The sequence below is a fragment of the Narcine bancroftii genome, chromosome 3 (assembly GCF_036971445.1).
Source record: "Narcine bancroftii isolate sNarBan1 chromosome 3, sNarBan1.hap1, whole genome shotgun sequence".
NCBI classification, from domain to species: Eukaryota; Metazoa; Chordata; class Chondrichthyes; order Torpediniformes; family Narcinidae; genus Narcine; species Narcine bancroftii.
Window position 1 is genome coordinate 186,588,670 of NC_091471.1, and position 17,472 is coordinate 186,606,141.

Below are 17,472 nucleotides of genomic sequence, written 5' to 3' on the forward strand. Positions count from 1 at the left end.
GATGGGTAATTAAATTTGCAGATGACATGAAGGTTGGAGGAATTGTGGATTGAGATGAAGGCTATCAAAGGTTACAGGATGATATAGACAGGATGTAGAGTTGGGCAGAAAAGTGGCCAATGGAGTTCAATCTGCATAAGTGTGGACCATTGCACATCGCCACCCTAACTTCCTCATCTATCCCTCAATCGGTGGGTGGGGGGGGGGGGGGGGGGGGAGAGGAGGAGGAAGTTCCATCCCATCCCAAGCAGCAATAGAGAGAAGAAAACAGCCTGTGAGACAAACCCATAAAGGCCTGATATATGTCTTCTACCTTTGTGGTGAGTGTCTTGAATATTGTGTGTAGCTGTGATTAGTTAAGTGCTGAATGTGGGGGGTGGGGAGAAAAGGGGATGAAAAGAGCTTGAACTCTGCAGAAAACTATAAAATTGATAATTGTAAATTGTAGTCAATGCTGATAATGTTGATAACTATTTGAGTTTAAGTTTGGAAAATCATAAATAAAATATATTTTTTTTAAATGTGTGAAGTGATGCATTTTGGAAGGACTATCCAGAAGGCTGAGTACAGAGTTAATGGGTCAGTTATTTAGGAGTGTGGATGAACAGAGGGACTCGGGTGCAAATCCAGTGATCCCTCAAGGTTGCCGCACAGGTTGATAGGATAGTTAAGAAGGCCGATGGGACGCTTGGATTCATTAATAGGAGGATTGAATTCAGGAATAGAGAGGTCATGTTGCAACTCTACAAATCTCTGGTAAGACCACACTTGGAGCATTGTGTTCAGCTCTGGTCACCTCATTATAGATTGTGGAAGCTATGAAGAGAGTGCAGAGGAGATTTACCAGGTTTGCCTGGATTGGGAAACGTCTTATGAGGCAAGGTTAGCGGAGCTGAGACTTTTCACTTTGGAGCGAGGAAGGATGAAAAGAGACTTGATAGAGGTCTACAAGATTATGAGAGTCATAGAGTCATACTGGTGGACAGCCAGTACCTGTTTCCTAGGACAGAGAACATACGTACAAAGTTAGGGAGGGAAGTTTAAGGGAGACATCAGGGGTAGGTTTTTCTTTAAATATACACAAATTGTGGGTGCCTGGAATGCCTTGCCGGGGATGGTGGTGGAAGCTGAAACAATGGGGGCATTTAAGAGACTCTTAGACAGACACATGGATGAAAGAAAAATAGATGGTTATGCAGTAGGGAAGGTTTAGTACTTTTTTTAAAGAAGGGATATATGGGTTGGCAAAATGTCGAGGGGTGAAGGGCCTGTACTGTGCTGTATTGTTCTATGTTCTATGAATTTGAAGCGCAGAGATGTTCAACTCACCTGTGCTGCTCTGACACGGAGTACTGCAGTGTAGTCATGTGACGAGGCCGGAGTAGATCTGAACTTTTGAGTAGTCAAGTGAAACACCTAAGGTAAGACAAGGACATTCCGTCTAGGTTACAACATAAACAGTACCACACACATTGTACACTGTCCAAAGACTCTGGTGAGGTTAAATTTATCACTAACAAAGTGATACTTTCAGTAATGACAGTTTCAGATTCAAATGGCTTTATTATAAGGGTAGTGGTGGAGGGGTGCTCCTATAAGACCATAAGACTTTGAAGCAGAATTAGGCTATTCAGCTGATTGAGTTTGCTCCACTGTTCAAATCATGGCTGATGTATTTTTCCTTTCAACCCCATTTTCCTCATAACCTTTGACACCCTTAATAATCAGGAACCTATCAACCTCTGCTCCAGAGATTATAAAAGGACACTGATAGGATGCAGAGCTGGGCTGAGAAGTGGCAGATGGAGTTTAATCCAGAAAAGAGCAAACTGGTTCATTTTGGTAGATCAAATCTGAAGGCAGAATACAATGTTTACGGGAGGATTCTGAGCAGTGTGGACAAATTGAGAGATCCTTGTCCATAGGACATTCAATGCTTTTACACAGGTTGATAGTGTAATTAAGAAGGTATATGGTTTGTTGGCCTTTATTAACTGTAGGATTGAGTAATGTTGTAGCCACACACGACCTTGGTTAGACCCCACCTGGAATATTGTGTTCAGTTCCAGTCTCCTCATTACAGGAGAGATGTGGATACGATAGAAAAGGTGCAGAGGAGATTTACAAGGATGTTGTCTGAAATGGAGAGCATGCCTAATGTGGATAGATTGAGTGAACTTAGTTTTTTCCTTCTTGAAATGACAGAGGATGAAAAGTCATCTGTTAGATGAGAGGCATTGATCATGTGGATGACCAGAGGCTTCATCCCAGGGCTGAAATAGATAATTCAAGGGGTGCCTGGAATAAGGATCTTTTAAAAGACAATTAGGTGCATGGAACTGAGAAAAATGGAGGATTATTCAGAAGGGAAATTTTAGGTAGTTGCTTGAGTAGGTTATTAGGTCAGTACAACACTGTTGGCCTGTACTGTGCTGTGTGTTCTATGTTCTGAGAGTAACATGTAGATAAGGTAGTAAGCATTCTTGCCTTCATCAGTTCGGATGCTGAATATGAAAGTCAAGACGTCACATTAGGCCACATTTGTGGTATTATATGCGGTTCTAGTTGCCACAATGCAGGAAAGTAGAAGCTTTGGAGAGGGTGCAAAAGAGATTCATGAGAATGTTTTATAGATTGGAGTGTTTTAGCTAACAAGGAGAGTGAACAAACCTGGGTTGTTTTACATACATAGGAACAGTGAAGTACACAAACAGGCCCTTTGGCCCACATATCTTTGCTAAACATGACACCCAATTTAAGTTAAAACTGCTGCAGTATGTGATCCATATTCTTCTGTTCCCTGTATATTCAGGTGTTCATCTGGAAGCCTCTTAAACATGACTATTGTATCTGCTTCCACCACTACTTAGGCAACCTGTCCTAGACAACTACCACTTAGTTCATAAATTTTTTTGAAAAATCACTTATCCCCTTTAAACTCTGCACATTCCCGCACCTTAAAAGCCAGTTCTCTTCCATGTGAAGTTTTTACACTTGGGCAAAGATTCTGACTGTCCATCCAATCAATGCCTCTCGTGATTTTATACACAAATCTATCAGGTTGCATCTCAGCATCCAACACTCCAGAGAAAACAATCCAAGTTTGTCCAACCTCTCTCATAGCCTCTAAACCAAAGGTTTTCAATTTTTTTCTTTCCACCTATGCCATAGGCGCTCTGTGATTAGTAAGGGATTACTTAAGGTGGTATGTGAGTGGAAAGAAAAAAATTTGAAAACCACTGTTTTAATCGTACCTAACTGACTCGTTATGTGCACGGTGTCATAACTTCAAAGGAAATGGGCCAATGACTTTTTCTCAAGGAAAATATTTCTGTATCAATTGGGTCTAGAGCAGTGGTTCTCAACCTTTCTCCCCACTCACATACCACCTTAAGTAATCCCTTACTAATTTCAGAGAACCAATGGGGTCATTTGCATTTGACTTTTCAAAGTGCAACACCTCACTCTTGTCTAAATTAAACTTTGCCATTTGCTTGCCCACATTTACAATAATCCATTTCCTTTTATATTCTTTGATAGGCCTCTAGATGGATCACAACTCCATTAACCTTAATATCCCTACAAAATTACTAATCCAACCATCTAATTTTTTCCCATCATTTATGTAAGAAACAAAAGGGATCCAAACACTAATCCTTACAGAACTTCAGGCAGTACATTACCCTTTCACCACTACCTTCTGTCTTATGATGATGCTATTGCCTTGTCCGATCATTCCACCCTAACCCATGTGGAGAACCACGCCTCATACTCCAGGCTGCTTTTCATTGACTTCAGCTCGGTGTTTAATACAACCATTCCCCAGAGGCTGGTGGAGAACTGTCCTTGCTGGGATTCAACTACACCCCTCTGCAACTGGAGTCTAGACTTCCTAACAGAAAGAATGGAGTCTGTCTAGGTCAACAACAAAATGTCAAGCACTGTCACGCTAAGCACTGATGCACCTCAGGACTATATGCTCAGCCCACTCCTGATCACACTACTGAGCCCTGACAGCATCACCAGATGCAGCTCCAACAAAGTTGTCAAGTTGCAGATTACACGACAGTAGTTGGTCTCATCAACAACAACGTTGAGTTGTGGTACAGAGAAGAGGTGGAAAGTCTTGTGATATGGTGCAAGAATAACAACCCGAGTGTTAACGTAGACAAGACGAAGGAGATGATCGTGGACTTCAGGAGGACGAGGAACAACCATCCTCCACTATACATTAAAAACTTGGTAGTGGAGAGAGTAGAGAGCACCAAGTTCCTTGGAGTCCATTTAACAAGCAACCAATTCCAGACACACATCTTATCAGTTGTTAGAAAAGCACAACAGTGACTGCAATTCCCGGGCAAGGCTACTGATCACCATCCTGTCAACTTTTTATAGGTGCCCTACTGAGAGTGTCCTGTCCAGCTATATCACAGTGTGATAGAGTTGCTGGAGAGCATTGGATTGGAGGACAATCCACAGAAACATAAGAGTGGTAGAGAGGATCATTGGTATCTCCCTCTCCCCAATTAGGTGATCTATCTATCATTGTTTGAAGAGGGCTTGTATTATCCTCACTTCCCTTCTTAAACATAGCACAATGCTGGCTACTCTCTAGTTTCCTCCTGGAACTCACCTGTTGTTAGGATGCAAAGATCTTTGTCAAGTCCAACTCATCTCCTCACGACACTTTCATTAACCTGGAAAATATCCCATCAGGCCCCAGGGACTTATCTATTTTAAAAATCTTCAAAAGACCCAGAACTATCTATTTTTTGATGCCTAAATGCTGAACACATTTACATTCTCCATACTTTGCTCCCAATAATGATCCTGCATATGCCTCTCCTTGGTTAATGCAAAGTACAATACTCATTTAGTAGATCACTTATTTCCTGCACCTCCAAGAACAAACATCCTCTTTTGTCCTTGAAGACTATCCTTTCCTCAGTCATCCTTCTGATTTTAATGCAAGTATAAAATACTTTGGGAATTCTCTTTTAATCCTGCTCACCAAGGACATTTCATGGTCCCTTTTGGATTTCCTAATGTCCTACTTGATTCTTGATTTGTTTCAGGGCCTTGCCTGATTTTAGCTTCATAAATCTTGAGCGTTTCCTTCCCCTTTTTGACAGGATTCACAACCTCATATCATATGGGTTCTCTCATCTTGCCGTCCAAGTTCTTCCACCTCACTGAAACATTGCTGATATCAATTCTAATTAGTTGGCATTTAAACAACTCCAATGTCAGTTGCAGACTTGCTTGATAACAGCTCCTTCCAATTCACTATCTCTAGTTCCTGCCTAATAATGTCATAATTTGCTCTCTACCAATTCAGTATTTTTATACTAAGATCCAAGATTATCCTTGATCATGCCTAAAAGGATGTGGCACAAAAGAGTTTACGACCACATACCTAACATGCTATATGGATGGTGGAAAGTAATTCACCAGAAATCCTACATTAAAAACTCTTGTTAAATGTGGTTACTTCCCATCACATTCATTGGGCAAATGTTACATATCTCAATATCAGCAGGTTTTGCTGCATGGAGGCAAAATGTTTCATTTATACACGGTTCATCTTTCCCTTGTATGACCTGATGATGGAAGGTGACAACACCTGAGGGTGGTTGGGTTCAGGATTTTGTCTCAAGGAGCTCTGCAGTCATGTTCTCAAGTGGGATGTCTGACCTCCAACTATAACAATCATTCTTTGAGGGAGATTGGACTCAATTGAAGATTCTTCAAGAGAGGACTTACAAGCATTTTGATTCTTTTACGCCATTTCTCTTACTTGCCATCAAGGTCAATAACACTCATCTCACTTCTGGAATTCAGATCTTTATTCCGTGGCAGAGAGTAAAAGAAAAATCCAAGAGATGAGAGTGTGACAGTTTATGGTATATTTTATATTCTATATATAAATGTTTTATAGGAGATAAATTGTGGCAGGTTTTATAATGTAGGTCACGAACATATACAAACACTTCAAAACAGATCTCAAGTAAACTGGGAAAGCAAACTAATTGGAGGATCAGAGCAGGACTAGAAGATATTTTTGCAAGTAATAAAAGGCTTGCAGGACAGATATATTCCAAGGAAAAAGAAATTTGTCCAAGGAAAGATGGTACCATTGTGGCTAACAAAAGAGGTGAAGGCTAAGATAAAAGCAAAGGTGAGGGCATACAAGGAAGCTAAAATTAGTGTGAAATCAAAAGACTGGGATTCATTTCGACAATTACAGAAAGAGATAAAGAAAGTCATTCAGAAAGAAAAGATGAGCTATGAAAGGAGATTAGGTAAAAATATAAAAAAAAAACGATACTAAGTTTTTTTTCAAATAAATAAGAAACACATGTTGACTTAGGACTGATAGAGAATGATGCTGGGGAAACTGTAATGGAGGGATGTCAAACTCAAATTCACAGAGGGCCAAAATTAAAAACTTGGACTAAGTTGTGGGCCAAACTAAATATTTATTGAAAATTTTCAACAACATCTGCTTGTTTTCTCTTCTTTCAACATATGTAATGTTAAACTTTTTCTTATTAAAATAAATGTTTAATAATAGTTTTGGTTAAACTCTTTCCAGAAGAAGCATTAACAAATGAGAAATAAAATATTCAATAAATAATATTTCTCTATAGCCTTTAAGCTCCTTTTAAATGTATTTTTTTTCACAAGCCAAGAAGTCAAAAAATTAACAACCTGCTTCAATGAAAATCCAATCTTTCAACTATGAACAGTCCAAAGTTAACCAAAGAAAATATTAATCCAAGCTTAGCTTGCTACACTGTGATTTACTCTGATGCACCTGGGGTCTAAACCAGATACTTGGCATCTCTTCTTAGATGCAAGTTCATCAAACTCTGGGGTCAGAGTTTGCCTCCCACCTGTCTTGAAAGGTCCTGTTTTCTGTCTTTCGTTTGGCCATTTTTCGTAAGGGGTTTATTACATGTGAGTTGGGCGACAGGTCACAGATGCTAATGAAAGTAAAGAGAGGAGGTGGGGGCGATTAGCGGGCTGACGCCAATGCATTTGCAAAGCATTCTGGGATTTGTAGTATTAGCTGTGCATGCGCTATACTGGCGCGGTGGCCAGCGGGCCAGCTCTAATACATATTTGATATGATCTTGCGGGCCAAATATAATTATATCATGGGCCAAATTTGGCCCGCGGGCCTGAGTTTGACATGTGTGCTGTAATGGGTTATAAAGAGATGGCAGAGGAACTAAATCAGGATTACTAGAGAAATTGTGCTAGTCAAACTAAATGGAGTAAAGATTGATAACTATCCCGGGCCGGATGAGGTACATCCAAGGGTTTTGAAAGAGGTGGCTTTGGAGATTGTAGATCCATTGACGATGATCTTCCAGAAATCAAAAGACTCTGGAAGAATTCCAGAGGATTGGAAAGTCGCAAATGTGATTCCGCTGTTTAAGAAAGGTGAGAGAGAGAAAAAAGGAAACTATAGACCGATTAGTCTGACATCAGTGGTTGGGAAGATATTAGTCGATCCTCAGGGATGAGGTGATGAAATACCTAGAGATGCAAGACAGGATAGGTCCAAGTCAGCATGGTTTTTTAAAGGGTAGGTCCTGCCTGACCAACCTATTAGAGTTTTTTGAAGAAATCTCATAGGATAGACAAAGGAGAGGCTGTGGATGTTATCTATTTAGATTTTCAAAAGGCTTTCGATAAGGTGCCACATATTAGGCTGCTAAATAAGATGAGGGCCCATGGAATTACAGGGAAGTTATTAAACTGGATAGAAAAGTGGATGATAGGCAGGAAGCAAAGGGTTGAAATTAAGGGTTCCCGTTCTGGATGGCTGCCTGTAACTAGTTGTGTTCCACAGAGGTCGGCATTGGGGCCACTGCAGTTTATAATTTATATTAATGATTTTGATTGTGGTATAAATGGTTTTGTGGCCAAATTTGCGGATTACATCAAGATAGGTGGCGGAGTAGGAAGTGTAGTAGAAACTGTAAAGTTGTAGAAGGATATAGACAGATTAGAAGACTGGGCAAAATTATGGCAGATGAGATTTAACATAGAGAAATGTACAGTTGTACATTTTGGCAGTGGAAATTAACAGGCAGAATACTATTTGGATGGAGTGAAAATTCAGACCTCAGATGTGCAAAGGGACTTGGGTGTCCTCGTTCAAGGAAACCTAAAAGTTAATGACCAGGTGAAATTGGTAGTGAAGAAAGCAAATACTGTGTTGGTATTCATTTCAAGAAGAATAGTGTATAAAAGAGGCTCTATGGGGCACTGGTGAGACCTCATTTAGAGTACTGTGTGCAGTTTTGGACCCCCTATCTTAGAAAGGATGTGATGTTGTTGGAGAGGGTGCAGAGGAGATTTACTAGGATGATTCCTGGAATGCAAGGGCTAATGTATGAGGAACATTTGGCAGCTCTTGGGTTGTATTCATTGGAGTATAGGAGAATGAGAGGAGATCTCATAGAGGTATTTTGAAAGGTTTAGATAGGGTGGATGCGGGTAAGATGTTTCCCTTGGTGGGTGAATCGAGGACAAGGGTCATAGTCTGAAAATTAGATGTTATCCATATAAAACAGAGATTAGGAAGAACTTCTTTAGCCAGAGGGTTGTGGATCTGCGGAACAGCAGTGGAAGCCAGATCACTGAGAGTATTTAAACAAGAAATGGACAAGTATCTCATTAGTGAGGGCATCAAGGGAAATGGGGTAAAGGCTGGAAATTGGAACTAGTGTAGATTTACGGAACAGACACAATGGGCCTAGTGGCCTGCTTCGGTTCCTTTGTCTTGTGATCTTGTGAAAATGCTGGAGCTCTGCTCAAGACAGATAGTCCAGGCTCCGACTGCCTTTGCACAAACTTTGAAGAATGCCTGTAAGGACTTCACTTGTAGGTGTTAATTGGACATGCTGTGGAGTAATGGATTATTGTTTTGGAAAGCAACAGATGAATGAACAAAAGATTAGGTCCGGAGCTGCAGTCTGTCTGAGTGCAGTTGGCTGTTCTAAGAGGGTCATATGTTTTTTTTCTCTGTTCTACAGTTCAGCAGCAGCAGCTGGGACTGGAACAGGACAAGCTGGCAAGCTTGTGGAAAACCCCCATTTTGAAGACAGGTTGTGAGTTATTAGTTCAGCTTGGTCAAAGCCCTTGACAGAAGAGGAGATGGTGGCTGTATAATGTTTCACTTGAAATAAAGGAAAACAGAAAATGAACTCTGTGGTGACCTGAAAGAAAGAGGTTATCATCTGGAAACCCTTTTTTTTTTTTTTTTAAATTTTTTTATTTTTCACACCATAAATCACATTAGCCATGATATACACTATTTCTTTTTCACACATATACAGTGACTTTTTCTCCCCCCCCCCCCTCCTCCCAAGCCACCCCCCCACCCACCCCCCCTCTCATCCATTTTAGGTATACAATCTAGGTTGCATTAAGCCAGTCAGACAATGTTGTCATTCAACAAAAATACACCAGAAATTCTACTGAGTCCATTCTTTTCTTTCCTTCTCCTTCCATCAACTTAGGTAATGTTTGTCCCCGGTAGGTTTTCGCTATTGTATTTAATGTAAGGCTCCTATACTTGTTCGAATATTTCAATATTATTTCTTAACCTATATGTTATTTTTTCTAATGGAATACATTTATTCATTTAAATTTAGAAGTTTCTTCCTTTTTAATTTGGTTATGTATTCCATTAATATTTAAAGACATATAGTTCAGCGTAGCCCTTTTATATTTTGTTTATCTTCTCTTTCCGTTTTTCCATCATTACCTTTCCTCCTTTTCCATTTCTGTTTTCTTATTTTCAACTCTTTATAAGACAACATTTCTACAACATCCAACATTTTCCTTATTCTCCTATTTCTATCTTATTTATCCCCAATCTCCCCTTCACCTCCTGAGTTGTCCTTTATCCCTTGTCGGACAACCACATCTCCCCTCTCCATTTGGATTTGCGAATCCACTCGCAAGCGTCAACTGATTTTGCAGTGACCGCTATTTCCCCCCACCCCGCCTCCCCCAGAAAAGATTTCACTTTTCATATGTCACAAAGGTCACTCTTTTAATTCCCTCCTTATTCTCTCTATTCCATTACCTTCCCTTATTAATTCTTGTCTATACTATCTATATTTTCCTCTAAGTACAGATACATTCATGTATGCTCATTGTCTCTATTCACTCTTATACCTCTTTACCCGCATACATATCAATCGTGATCATTTTTACTCTCATTACCCGTCTTCATCCCTCAGTCTATTTTTGTCTTTACCCACATCCATATCAATTGTGATCATTTTAACTCTCATTACCCGTCTTCCTCCCTCAGTCTATTTTTGTAATTGTTCTGCAAATTTTCGTGCTTCTTCTGGATCCGAGAATAGTCTGTTTTGTTGTCCTGGAATAAATATTTTCAATACCGCTGGATGCTTTAGTATAAATTTATACCCTTTCTTCCATAAAATCGCCTTTGCTGTATTGAACTCTTTTCTCTTCTTTAGGAGTTCAAAACTTATATCTGGATAAATGAAGATTTTTTGCCCTTTATACTCCAGTGGTTTGTTGCCCTCTCTTACTTTTTCCATTGTCTTCTCCAGTACCTTTTCTCTTGTAGTATATCTTAGGAATTTTACTACAATAGATCTTGGTTTTTGTTGTGGTTGTGGTTTAGAGGCCAATACTCTATGTGCCCTTTCTATTTCCATTTCTTGCTGTAGTTCTGGACATCCTAGGGTCTTAGGGATCCACTCTTTTATAAACTCCCTCATATTCTTGCCTTCTTCATCTTCCTTAAGGCCCACTATCTTTATGTTATTTCTTCTGTTATGGTTTTCCATTGTATCTATTTTTTGAGCTAGTAGTTCTTGTGTCTCTTTAGTTTTTTTATTAGATTTCTCCAATTTCTTTTTTAAGTCTTCTACCTCCATTTCTGCTGCTACTGCCCGCTCTTCCATCTTGTCCATTTTCTTTCCCATTTCTGTTAAGGTCATCTCCATTTTATTTATTTTCTCTTCTGTGTTGTTTATTCTTTTTCTTAAATCCTTAAATTCCTGTGTTTGCCATTCTTTAAATGACTCCATGTATCCTTTAATAAGAGCAAGTATATCCTTTACCTTGCCTTTCTTTTCTTCTTCTATTTCCCTGTACTCTTCCTCTTCTTCTTCCTCTGGGTTGACCATCTGTTGTTTCTTTGGTGCCCTTTCCTCCTCTTCTTTCTTGTTTCTATTGTCTTCTGTGGTCTCTTCTTGCTGCAGGTGTTCTGCAGCTGTCGTTGCCGGCTGTGGAGGTCGACTCCCCAGCTGGTCCCCCCTCCCGTCGGTGTGTTTTTTTTCATTCGCATCGCGCATGCGCGATACTTCGCGCATGCGCGGTTGCGCACTTTTACTCGGCTCTGCGAGCCATTTTTGTAGTCCATTATTTACCGACCTGAGGGAGCGGGTTTCTCTCTCCGCAGCGGGCCTCTTCGGACAGGTAAGGCCTTCACCTTTTTCCTCCTTTGTCTTCTCTTCCTCTCTTCTTACCGTTGTTTTAGATTTTTCTTTTTTTGTCGCCATCTTCTTTCCACCTTTATACTCACTTTTCTGTAACTTTTATTTCTGTGCCTTTGTGTTTTCCTTTGTTTTTCCCGACTTTTCTGGAGAGGGCTGGAGTTCACCGTCCGGCCACTACTCCATCACGTGACTCCCTCCCATCTGGAAACCCTTGATGGGGCAAGACACTGAAGAGGCTGATCGGAAAGGAATCAGTTGTGGGTTTCCAACAAGCAACAACTCTCTGAAAACCGACAAGAACCATCCTTAGTGGTAATCATTTATTTTTCAAGCACCAAAGCCTGGTGAAACTCAAAAATGTTAAATTCTGTGCACAGTACAAGAATTGCCTGCAACCAGTGAACTTGGAGGAGTGAGAAGTGAGATTGGTCTGTGAATTAAAGAACTTTTCTGAACTTATATACACATTACATACACATGCACTTAGAATTAGAAGGAGGTTAAATTAAATTAATAGTAATAAGTTAAAGTTTGATCCTATTTTCATGTTTAAAGATAATTAAATGCAACTTTTGTTTAAGTAACCGTTTGTCTTGATGAATTTCTGTTGCTGCTGGGTTTTTGGGGTCTCTGGGCTCATAATAAGAGCAAAAGATTAACCAGGAAGAGAAAAGTTCTCTTTGTGGTCAATATGGTCATCCATGTGTGGTGCCACAGAAGACGGGGGAGGTTTTAAATCAATATTTTTCATCTGTATTTACTGTGGGGAAGGTCATAACCATATAACCATTTATGGAGCAGAAACAGGCCATGTTGGCCTTTCGAGTCCGCACCGGTTCACTGATTTTGTGCGGCCTCTTCAGGCATTGGTCCTGGTAGATCTTCATTCAATAACGATGGGCGAATTCAATCATGGATGCTAAGGAATTGTAGCAAATGAGCACTGATGTTTGGGACCATATCCAAATTACAAAAGAGGTGATGCTAACAGTCTTAAAACATATTAAGGTGGAGAAATCTCTGCGGCCTGGCTAAGTATGTTTTCTGACAATGTGGGAACTAGGGATGATAATTTGCTTCATCATTAGTCAGGAGTGAGGGACTAGAAGAGTGAAAGGTGGCTAATGTACCTTTGTTTAATGATGGCTGCAAGAACAAGTCAGGGAATTACAGGCTGGTGACTAACAAATGCAGTGAGTGAGTTTCTAGAGGGAATCTAAGGGACAAGTAGGCAAGGACTGATTAGAGAAAGTCAGCATAATTTTGTATGTGGGAAATAGTTTCTCAAAAACTTTTTGAATGGGTCACCAAGAAGAATGACAAGGGGAGGGCAGCGTACGTTGTTTACATGGACGTTATGACTTCATCACCAACATCGAAGTACTCAAGCTGCCAGAATCCGCAAGCATAGAATCCACGCTGCTGAAGACCCAACTGCGCTGGGTGGGTCACGTCTCCAGAATGGAGGACCATCGCCTTCCCAAGATCGTGTTATATGGCGAACTCTCCACTGGCCACCGAGACAGAAGTGCACCAAAGAAGAGGTACAAGGACTGCTTAAAGAAATCTTTTGGTGCCTGCCACATTGACCACCGCCAGTGGGCTGATATCGCCTCCAACCGTGCATCTTGGCGCATCAGAGTTCGGCGGGCTGCAACCTCCTTTGAAGAAGACCGCAGAGCCCACCTCACTGACAAAAGACAAAGGAGGGAAAACCCAACACCCAACCCCAACCAACCAATTTACAACATTGACTTTAGTAAGGCCTTTGACAAAGTCCTATGTGGTAGGCTGATATGAAAAGTTAGATCAGTTGGGATCCATTACTTAAACAAAAGTTGCTTTTTATTAATTAAGGGATGAAGACAGCTGGAGAACCATATACAGTACAATATTAGTGTCCATATTGAAGTAGTGATATGTTAGCATTAGAAGCGCCACAGGGCAAGTTCAGTAGGATAATTCTTGAGATGAATGTCTTGACATTTGAAGAAAGGTTAAGCATTTTGGGTATTTTCGAGTTAGGAAGCGAGATCTTATTGAAATCTATGAAATTCTGGGGGGATTGACAGGGTAAACAAGTTGGGGCATCAGGAAAAGAACCAGAAAAGCAAAAAACACTGCAGCACAGAAACAGGCCCTTTAGCCCACCTCATCCATGCCAAACTATTATTTCGCCAGGTCCCATCGACTTGTACCCGGACCATATCCCTCCCAATCATGTGCCTATCCAATATTCTTACAAATGTCAAAATTCAACCCACATCCACCACTTCCGCTGGCAGATTGTTCCACACTCTCATCACCCTAAATTAAGAGGTTCTCCTCAGTGGAAAAAGCCTTCTTGCATTTACCCTATCTATACCCCTCATAATTATATATATTGCTGTCAGATCGCCCCTCATTCTACGATACTCCAGGGAGTAGTCATAATCTATTCCCTGTAAATCAGGTCTTCAAGTCCTGACAATATCCTTGTTAATTTTTTCTTCACCTTTCCTGTAGAGATGACTAAAACTGTGCACAGAATGCCAAATTTGGCCTAAACAATGTCTTGTACAACTTCATCATAACATCCCAACTCCTATGCTCAAAACTTTGATTTATGAAGGCCAATGTGCCAAAAGCTCTCTTTATGATCCAACCTTTTATGAATTCCAAGATAATTCTTGCAACCTTTCCTTAACAGTGGAACAACATTAGCTATCCTCCAAACCTCCAGCACCTCACCTGTGGCTAAGGATATTGGAAATACCTCTGCTATGACCCCTGCAATTTCTACACTAGCCTCCATGAAGGTCCAAGGGAATATCTTCTCAGGCTCTGGGGATTTATCTCCCCTTATTTGCTTCAGGACAGCATGTACCTCCTTCTCTGTAATCTGCAGAGGTCCATGACCTCACAGCTCTTCTGCCTCCCTTCTATAGACTGCTCCATTTCCCAAGTAAATACAGATCCAAAAAAATCCATTCACGATCTCCCCCATTTCTTTTGGCTCCATGCACAGGTAACTATTCTGATTTTCAATAGGACCAATTTTGTCCCTTGCTCTCCTTTTGCTCTTAATATATATATTTTACTCCAGCAGCAGCGCTTTTTTTGGGATTGGTAAAGATGGTCAGTCTGGACAGAGGGCCAAAGAGCCCACTTCTGTAGGACTATGCATTGCATTTTATCTACCAAAGGCATAAAGACCATCAGCTAATGATGAAACTTTGCATGCAGTCAATGGTTCAGCACAGGATATAGCAAAGTAGTCCATGCAGGATGCACCAACAAGCAGCGGCGGGATAGTGCTGGATAATCCACCTTAGAAAGATTACTTCAGTCTGTACTAACCACCGATGAGCAGGGAGTTTGCTTTGACATAACAGCACAATCCTACCACCCAGTCTGACTGGCGACGGCTCCATAGAGGCTTTGAACAGCCTGTTAAAGGAGTTGACAGTGTTTTATTTAAAATCCTGCAACCACGGGTATGGACCCATGATGGCAGTACCTGTGCTGGGCAGTGGCCTCGAGGGGTTACAGACTTCAGGGGCACAGAGGACTGGCACAGAGCACTAGTGTGACAGAGTAAATAGATATGTTTTTGGGAGATATATTGGGAAAGGTTTGTTAGAGTAGGTCACATACAAACACTTTAAAACAGATTTTATTTGAAATGCTGGAGCTTTGCCCCATGCTAGACATAACGGCTGCACAACTTTTGCAAGAGCTTTGAAGAGTGCTCAAAAGACTTCACTAATGGATTGTTGTTTACCAAAGGCAACAGATGAAAGAGCATGCTGAAGGCACTGCTATCTGGAAGAGGGTCATGTGGTTTGGTAAGCAGAGGGAGTCAAACAGGCTTTCTGAGAGAGAGAGAGAGAGAGAGAGAGATCACTTCTACAGTATTACAGCCAACTGGGACAAGAACATGACAAGCTGGCAAGCTTGTGGAAAGCCCCATTTGCAAGACAGTCTGGTCAAAGCCTTTGTGGTTCATGCAAGAGGAGAGGATTGGCTGTTTAATGTTTCATTTGGAATAAGAGAAACCAAAAGGAACTCTGTGGTGACCTGAAAGAAAGAGGTCATCATCTGGAGAACCCTGATGGGGCAAGTTTTGTCAGCAAGACACTGAAGTGGCTGATGGAAGTAAATCAGTTGTGGATGTCCTGGAACAACAACTCTCTCTGAAAACCAACAATAACCTTCCTGAGCAGTAACCATTCACCTTTCAAGCACCAGAGCCTGGTGAACTTTATACATGTTAAATTCTGTGCACAGTATAAGAATTGCCTGCAACCAGTGAACTTGCAGGAATGAGAAGTGAGATTGGACTATGAACCAAAGAACTTTTCCGAACTTACACAGATTACATACACTTGCGCTTAGAACTAGAAGGGGGTTAAGTTAGGTTAAGTATGTCAACGGTGATAAGTTAAAAGTTTGATTCTATTTTCATGTTTAAAGATAATAAAAAGCAACTTTTGTTTAAGTAACCATTTGTCTTGGTGAATATCTATTGCTGCTGGGTTTATGGGTCCTCTGGGCTCGTAACACTAGTAACAGGGAGAACACCTGCACACCACCCCCCAGCCCCATTTGATAAGCAGAATGTCCCTGGTGACTGCTGGCAACTTGTAGTCAAAGGACTTACACCAGGCTGCAGACTGCAGACCAGTTATCAGAACCAGGATGTAAGAAGGTGCCAAGGTCACTGAGTTTCCTGATTGTGTCAGGGGTTTGGATCTGGAGGTCAGGTTGCTGATGGTTTGAACTGAAGTCTGTGTGGCTGCAGAAGCTATGGGAGTGCTGGAGGTGAATCCACGGACACTCAGTGACTCTGAAGGCACTCTCTTTTGCTTCATTTTCTCTGACTGCAATTTCTCCTGATGGCGAATCTTTGCCTTTCTGCAGACTAAGTGGAATTTCGTGTAATATTACAGACAAAAAAAATCTTGAATTGAGAACCCCTTGAGATTTTCCTTCAACTTGTTAGTTGGAGCAATGTCATGCTTTCTTTTAGCCGTCCTGATTTCCTCCTTAAGTATTTTCTCATATTTCTTATACTTAAGTACGTCATTTGTTCCTTGCTGTCACTTCCTGCTATGAATCTTATCCTGGGCTTGCTTCTTGCAACTGTCTGCTATCTCTACACAAATTTGCACCTCTAATTCCTATTATTGGGTTCCTATACAATAATCACATTAATATGGTCATCCTTTTCTCATTCCTCAGTTGCACCCATATAGCCTCAGTAGGCAATCCCCCCAGTTTGTCCTCTCCAGTTTCCCTGACAAGCAAAGCCATCTCAACCCCTTTTACCCCTTGCTCTCTATCAAGTCTAAAACAATGGAACCAATGAACACTGAGCTGCCAGTCCTGTTCTCTCCCGCAACCAAGTCTCAGCTTTGCCAGCAGGTTTAACATCTTTTTCCATAACCACTCCACTATTTGCTCTGGCGCTCTTGTTCCCAACCCTTTACATTTCTCGCACCAACCCTCTTTTCAATCTTCTTCAGCATGATGCTGAACCAAGCCATGAAAGACCCCAACAATGAAGACGCTGTTTACATCCGGTACCGCACGGATGGCAGTCTCTTCAATCTGAGGCGCCTGCAAGCTCACACCAAGACACAAGAGAAACTTGTCCGTGAACTACTCTTTGCAGACGATGCCGCTTTAGTTGCCCATTCAGAGCCAGCTCTTCAGCGCTTGACGTCCTGCTTTGCGAAAACTGCCAAAATGTTTGGCCTGGAAGTCAGCCTGAAGAAAACTGAGGTCCTCCATCAGCCAGCTCCCCACCATGACTACCAGCCCCCCCACATCTCCATTGGGCACACAAAACCCAAAACGGTCAACCAGTTTACCTATCTCGGCTGCACCATTTCATCAGATGCAAGGATCGACAATGAGATAGACAACAGACTCGCCAAGGCAAATAGTGCCTTTGGAAGACTACACAAAAGAGTCTGGAAAAACAACC

The 17,472-nt window shown here is 41.2% G+C and overlaps 1 protein-coding gene across 18 annotated transcripts in view; it reads right to left on the reverse strand.

Moving 5' to 3' along the window:
* Positions 1-17,472, reverse strand: part of LOC138757936 (polycomb group RING finger protein 3) — a 167,780-nt gene that overhangs the window by 103,389 nt on the left and 46,919 nt on the right. For 16 of the 18 annotated variants that reach the window (XR_011353999.1, XR_011353998.1, XR_011354000.1 and 13 more), the window contains one exon: positions 1,330-1,416. The exons of 1 other annotated variant lie outside the window; for it this stretch is intronic. Coding sequence is in view for 6 of the 17 variants with exons in the window: in XM_069926106.1 (XP_069782207.1) it covers positions 1,330-1,416 (87 nt within the window). In the remaining 11 variants the exon portion in view is untranslated. Of the gene's footprint in view, positions 1-1,329; positions 1,417-5,763; positions 5,844-17,472 lie in introns of all 18 variants that reach the window. One more of the 18 variants, XM_069926104.1, reaches the window with a different exon arrangement.